General features: G+C 44.1%; 2 protein-coding genes across 2 annotated transcripts; one reads left to right on the forward strand and one right to left on the reverse strand.

Moving 5' to 3' along the window:
• Positions 1–174: 174 nt before the first annotated feature.
• Positions 175–1,483, forward strand: CCR75_004186 (uncharacterized protein; the record flags this gene model as incomplete). The annotated part of the gene is made up of 3 exons (XM_067962274.1): positions 175–366; positions 436–550; positions 608–1,483. 3 exons carry the CDS (start codon positions 175–177, stop codon positions 1,384–1,386), a joined length of 1,086 nt encoding a protein of 361 aa, XP_067817444.1. The 3' UTR covers positions 1,387–1,483.
• Positions 1,484–2,160: 677 nt separating this feature from the next.
• On the reverse strand, positions 2,161–2,787 carry CCR75_004185 (uncharacterized protein; the record flags this gene model as incomplete). Its single annotated transcript, XM_067962273.1, has 1 exon — positions 2,161–2,787. The coding sequence occupies one exon, from the start codon at positions 2,785–2,787 to the stop codon at positions 2,161–2,163; it is 627 nt and encodes a 208-aa protein (XP_067817447.1).
• Between the last annotated feature and the right edge of the window lie 4,520 nt (positions 2,788–7,307).

Consider the following 7,307-nt stretch of genomic DNA (forward strand, 5'->3'; position numbering starts at 1 on the left):
TTGGAGTGTTTTTTTTAAAGAAATTTTGGTGCTATATATTTTACATACGAGACCTCGAAAATATTCCATTACGTAGCAAAAGATTAATTTATCTTGTAAATTATTAAGAAAAGTTGTATTTTGTGTGGAACATCATGTGACTAAGGAGTGCTGTTTTTTAAGCTTCCTACTTCGATGCGGCAGTCGCACTTGATAGGGCGTAGTTTCTTTCAACGTCCTTTACATTGCTTAGCCGTACAATCGCTTGTGGATTATGTATCGCGCCTACCATGTCTGCAATGCGGTCAGGCTTTTGCCGCCATTGCTAATGTGGCGCCAAAGCGTGTGGGTTGCGGCCAAATGCAGCTTCCACTCGTCTGCTCTAAGGTTGGCAGGTATTTTTACAAGGACCACGTTATGTGATGCATCTATTAAATGGTATAATGCACAACTTAGGAATGCGCTGACACGTTGCAAGCGACCAAACCCGATAAATTGAGCATGTACGATAGTATGGTAGAAGACGTCAAGTACTCAGCGACCCCTGAAGCCTCCAAGCTCTTTGCAGAAGGTCTAATATGTCTTTATGACAATATCATGTGAAATAAATACTGAGGTTCCAATGTAGTACTGCAGCCAAGTCGACGTGAGAGCAATAATTACAAAGGAGAGAGGCCGTTACGGTCATGGACAGACTATTTAAAGCTCTTCCGACCTGATAATCGCTTTTTAAAAGACGTGCGAGCTCTAAGGCTTCTCTCTTCGGCCTATACGTTCGTCATGACGATAAGTAGATTCTTTCCAGAGCTCATAGATCCCGACCAGGCCAATAATAAAGACAAGTTTCAAATCCATGTCATTGGAGCTCGCGCAGAAGCAACGATGCCTCATTATTTATGGAATGAGCTGTCATTTTTTCACCCACAACAGCAATTTTGGATCAAGCTTATAGGAGATCACGTACCACGTACGGCGAGCAAGACACAGATGACCAACATAAACTCATCTATTCAGCTCGAGATGATCAATGGACTCTACCACACAATTGAAGCGACTCATCGAGAAAATCCTAGCGCTTTTGTGCTGTTTAATCCAGGTATCGGCCATTTGCATTTGCGAGCAAATTGGGAACCCACGTTGTTGACGATCTTATCATCCAAACGGCCAATTCTCATCACGTCATTCAGCCTTGAAGATCAACAACGGGACCTTGCGGTATTGCAAAAAATAGTCGCTAGCATGTTTAAGCAGCATAAACTACGATTTCGATGTCAAGCGAAGAAGAATTCATTCTCTAGCTTGAAGGTTCAAATTGATCCGAGGAATGTAAGCACGCCCATTCAGACAAATAGTCGCGTAATGGTGGTACAATTGGCCACTTGCATGGATGAAAACTTGTGTTTGTAAAAATCGGTGTGATAGGTCGGAAAGGCTTAATATTAGTGATTTTCTATTGGATCTAGTGATCCGATTGATATGTAAGTCTATAATTTTTCATTGCGATTGCTGTAGCCGCTTGTTTAAAGTTTCACCTTAAGTGTCGTCTGTGATATTGTTGGACGTAAGTTGCGTATTATTTTTTATGAAAGTCAAGTAATTGGTATCACTTTATAAGCTACGAGGCAAGAGCGTCGAATTTAAAAATAAGCCAAGCTAGGAGCTTTGATCTTACTACTTGCAAGTGATTGAGCATGTAATTCGAAAGCGAGATAGCCAAGCACAAGGTTGAGATCCTGTAAAGTTACAAAGCCATTTCTAGTATCGCTTGACGTGCGAGGTCGATCGAGTAGGACCAAAACCAAATCGCATGAAACAAAAGACTAGACGTAGTTTTAAATTACGCTGCAAATGAAATGCTAGGCTATCAGGGGTGCATTGGCCGCAAATGTCTTCAACGAGTCTTATTTGCATCTCGCGTTGGCAAGAAAGAAGAAGTTGTTGCACTTGTTTAAGCGACGTGCCATAATACATACGCTTTTATCTAGAGTTCTAAACTCGGAAATATACGTCGCTCAAAAAAGTTAATTATCATTGTCGCTTAAATAAAGTTAAAATATTGCAGCAACAATAAATGCCAAGTTCGATATAAGCACACGCGAGCATGCTGGTATTCTTTTATAAGATGTAGTAGCATTCCAGCTGCCTTCCTCCAATCAAATTCGGCATTCGCTTAAGCGATGCTTAAATGAGCTTTTTGCTCTTAAAGAATTTCTTTAAATACAATACCTGCCACAGGCCCATACTAAGCAGTATAACGATCGAGAAGAAACTAAACCAAAGCACTCGCGAGTTCGTCGACTCGTTCGTGTTGCGCATCATTGCCTCACGTTCGCGCATGTAGAGCATCTCTCGATGAATTTCATCAACTGTATCCTCCATCTTACGAAGCTCTTTTTCCACGGGCATGAGGTGCTCGCGCTTAGCAACTTCAGTGTAGTCCTTGGCCTCCACGCCATGTTTGTAGTCAAGCATGACACGCACAGGCCTCGTGTTGCTATTGAGAAAGCACACGGCGTAGATGCCGCCAATATCCGCCGTAAACGAGAACTTGTGGATGTCGTCTGATGATGTATCAATATTCGTATCCTCTTTTAAATACTTGCGAAGCGGGTCCGTGATAGTTAACGCGACGCCAGACTGGCCGCGCATGCCGCCAATCACGTTATAGTGCACTACCACGAGGCTTCCTTCCGCTACTTCATCGCTTAGGCATTTATCACTTTGTCGCCGTATGTCGAACTGCACGGCTTTTAAGATGCTGACGCTTAGCGCAAGCACCAGTAACTTCAGCACCGTCGTCGCGATCATTGGTATCCTGGACAAAAATTACAGAATGATATGACGAAACCGAGGGATTTACGATTTGAACTAAAAATGTATCTTTGAAAAATAAATTTTAATTTATTCCGATTTCTCAAATGTCGATATGGAAAATCGCAGGCTTGGCATTTTTACTTATTAGCTAATATCGAAAAATTCGTATTCCATTTAAAATGTAGCGAATAGCCGGAAGTATATGTAACGGGGCACTATTGAAGGGGCTAAAGTTGCCGTAATGTTACACAGTCCCCGTTAAGCACACTTGTTATACTTAAGGGATTTCTAAATAATAGTAATTAGACCCAGCACTCGGGTGTGGTGCACATTTGTGACCAACCCTTGTGTATGTGATGCACATGGGTGCATTCACATTAGGAGGGATGACGCTCAGCGTCATTCGTGATGACGGCTAGCGTCATCCGTTACGCGAGGTATCTATAAAGATATGCTCGCAATACATCTTAAGTGTTATCTATAGAGATGACATTTTGGTTGGTAAAAACAGGTATTTGTATCCAATTCTATTAAATATAAATCAGTCTGAAAACTACTTCCTACTTGGTAAGTGCGCACGAGGAGCCGGATTACCGCTCCCATGACGACACTAAACCAGAGTACTTAGTGTGTTCGGTGAGGTCGTTTACGCGCCCACCACAACTACCTCACTGCACGCAAGAAAAGCAGGTTGTACAGCTTCCTCGCTGTGCTAGGGTGTGCGTACGACGTGCCCGCCTACACACCACGACTTGTACTGCTTCAGTACAAGTCTTTTTCGCACCGCTTCAGTTGCGAGTGGTGCCATACGTCACTTCACGCACACTAGTACGTGCAGAGGAAGACTACTCTTTAAAAGAACTACCTTAAAAAAGGGTTAAATGAAATCTGCATTAATATAATTAAGGCTCTCTTCTTTTTATCTGTTATTGCTAACTTTATTATAAACTACTACTAAACCTTGAAATTTTGTCTGCCTCTCTCTCTCTTTGTCTACGTTTACAGCTGATTAGTCTGCGGGATGAATAGATATGACGGCTTGTACCAATTTCTGGATCTGTCAAAGTCCAGAAACTTTATACCAAAGGTCGATGGAACTTTGAGAACAGTGACACGAGTGCCAGTCGCTAAGCGAACAGTGATTGTGTCACCTTCATGCGCTTTAAGCGCCTCAACATATTGCTAATTCTCTTTAAGGGAAAGACGACGAGCATAATTGCAAGACACCCCTGAGTAAGATTTCCGAGCATTACTATTTAAGTAATATTCTCCAAATATTATCTACCTTTTAAATAATATATTAATAAACAACCTTACACCCCGTCACATCACCCCGCCCTTAACGGACAATCACTTTGACTGTCATTGCATGAAGTGGTCACTATGTGACCACAAAATTTAAAATGATGTTGATCGGTCAGAACCATCATTTTAAATTCCGTCGCATGAAGAATCAACTCATGCGGGGTGCTGGTAGTGCAAAACCTTCGGCTGCGGCTCATGCAGCCGCGGGTGACGCACTATAGTCTCTTGCGGCAGACGTTCCGTCTGCCGTAGTATCTTCTTCTCGCGCAACACTAGATGTTGCGGGTGCACGTGGTGGTTCGCCACGTGAATTCGACCCCTCTTTGGAGGTCGACTACGAATGTGAGTCGGACGAAATGGCCGACTCGGGGAAAACAGAACAGTCGCCTGATAGACGTCAGGCGGCTGACTATGAGCCTTCGAATGAGAGGGCTCATTCTGATAGACGAGTTAATAGTCTGTTTGGTTCCGACGATGAGGATGACTCCTCATCGCCCATTCCGTCTCCCGTACGGTCACCTGCACCTCTTTCTGTGGAAAGTGATGACGATGGCATAAACCATCGCAATAAAAGTTCTTGAGGTACCCCTGCTTTGGTGGGTACCACTCGGGGGAGTGAAGACAATAAAATGTCTCTTCTCACCCCTGAGAAAAAGCCGTGGCTTTTGCCCTAATGGTTAATCAATAGCTTGTCTGGGGAGACTACTCCTCACAATAAATATCCCTTATTTATTGCGACAAAGCTACTTGGCCTTGATCCCAGCGCGAAGAACTTCCGCGCAAGTCTTGCTTATGCAAGCCTGGAGCGCGGTCATTCGCAATGTCAAAGACATTGGACGCGAAGCCTGGCTTTAAAGACTTGACGCGATTCATGTTAAGTTTGAAAAACGAACTCCAATCGGTGCAAGGCATAAATTGCATCGCTTGTTACGTGAGGAAGGACTTCGATGCCTCACGTGGGGTGGCAATCCCAAAGCGAGTAAAAGAGGATGTCTATTCCCTTTCTTCGCCCTGGGGAAGGGCTCGCATCTCTATCGAGATGCGCGATGCGATTGACGTTTTTCAATCGATTTACATGCACCAAGGGCGTATGTTTCTTGTAAACCTTCTGATCCATCGATGGGTCTCGTCATACTGACGGATGAGGCTCTTAACGTCAACAATCAGCTGGGAAGGAGGCTCCCAGCTGTCATGCGAAGGTGGATAACCACGCCAGCGAACAAGATAACTCGTTCGCTGCCCCTTCACATCACGGTGGTTTTGAATAAGTTCAACAAGGACACGTTGACCACCGCAAGAATCCACCAAAGGTTGTGGCGGAAGAGGGAAAATTAGATCCAACCCATTTGTCGGATCTAGAGTCGTAGATCGACAAACTCGACAACTTCCTCCATGATATGGAGGACACGAGCGCGGGGGGTAAGCGTCGCTCGTCAGAGCAGACGGTGCAGGCTCACCATATCGAACGGTTGGAAGACCGTTCGAAGAGTGCGTACTCCATGTTGGAGTACGAACGGTATTATTGCGCTCTGCGTTAAGAGCTGTCATCAGCTCATCGCGATTTTGAGGATCTTCGGACCCGACATTAGATTCTCCAGATTCAGAATGATCTGGTACGTGACCCCAAAAATCTTTTGGGGATTCTTGAAGAGGGTGGTTAGATCCGTCCTCGGAAGAAACTGCGTACTGATGGTACGGGCGGAGCCGGCCAACGCAAAGCGTAGGATGCGTTCGCATCCTACGTGGCAATTCTATTGTGTACGCATTGCCTCTGTGATACAGTACACGGAAATGCCCAATAAACTTGGGTAGTAGCTTACTGCAACTCACACTAGTGACTACACGCTTAGGTAGGATTGCCGTAGAGAGTAGCACTAGATCATTAATTTTAAATAGATGAAAATTTGCTCTTCCATGTTTGTCTGCATTCCGTTTCCGACGGTCCACTGCGTTAGTAATGGAATCCTGAACGAAACGGATGATTGATTCTCGAGTTCAGAAATTCTTCTGATGACACATTTGTTTTGTCTTTTTCAGTACGCTTTGTGCGCACTGCCATGAGATCTTTTTCATCTTCGATTTCGAATTCTTCGACATCGACATCACTATCGTCGTTGTTAACTTGTGCGCGTGATGAGCATGAGCCAGAAGTGGTTCTGCTCGTGCGAGTCCACCCCCCCTTAAACTAGAGGATCCCTCTAATTGGGTGGGTATGCGAGGACGGCGTCAGCCATTCAGGAAGTGCGGTGTATGCTATGTAGACGCATCCACCGAATTATTGACGGCGAACTTGACCATCGGTCAGAACTCGCTCCAATTCGGATACGATTGGACGTATCCTCGGAGTATCTCTTCAAGGACGCAATTTACGCGTTCTGTTTGACCATCCGTGTCTGGGTGATCGGATGTTGACATAGTCGGCCGAGTTCCGAGAAATCAGAACACGGATTGCCAGAACTCCGCCGTGAATCTTGGATCTCTATCCGAGACAAATTTATGGGGTAACCCATGGAGTTTGAATACCGTGTCGATAAAGACACGGGCACAACCCGGAGCCGTAATCGACTCTGGTATTGCAACAGATGTTCCATCATGCTGAATCTGTCAATAAAAACAAGGATTCCATTATTTTTGTGATCGTCTTTGGGAAATTCGAAGACGAAGTCCATTGATACAGGACTGCCAACATTATGCCGGAAGTGGAAGAGCTTGAAGAGGTGGAAGGGATGAAGGGCTAGGCTTCACCCGTTGTAATATTTGGCAAGCGCGAATGTACTTGCGCACGAACTGATACTGGCGGGGCCAGTAAAACTTGCGACTTACAGTGAAGTAAGTCTTTTCACGTCCACAATGTCCGCTTGTTGGTGCATCGTGACACTCATACATGATGCGCAAGCGCAAAATATTGTGATTTGGAACGACGACACGAAGAGTGTAACGGGGTGTATCGTTACATGAAATTAACACTAAAAAGGTTGTTAATTAATATTATCCAAAACATAGATAATATTTGGAGGAAATTACTTTAAATAGTAATTTCCTGAATTCTTATCCATAAATAGGTATAGACCATTATGTCTATTTATTCCGCAGACTAATCAGCTGTAGAAGTAATCAAAGAGAGTTACGAGATAAGATAGATAAGAATTCATTTACATGTTTAGTATTAGTTTATAGTTAAGACAACATTTACAAAGATAGATTAACAA

The sequence above is a fragment of the Bremia lactucae genome, linkage group LG3, assembly GCF_004359215.1.
Source record: "Bremia lactucae strain SF5 linkage group LG3, whole genome shotgun sequence".
Classification (NCBI taxonomy): domain Eukaryota; phylum Oomycota; class Peronosporomycetes; order Peronosporales; family Peronosporaceae; genus Bremia; species Bremia lactucae.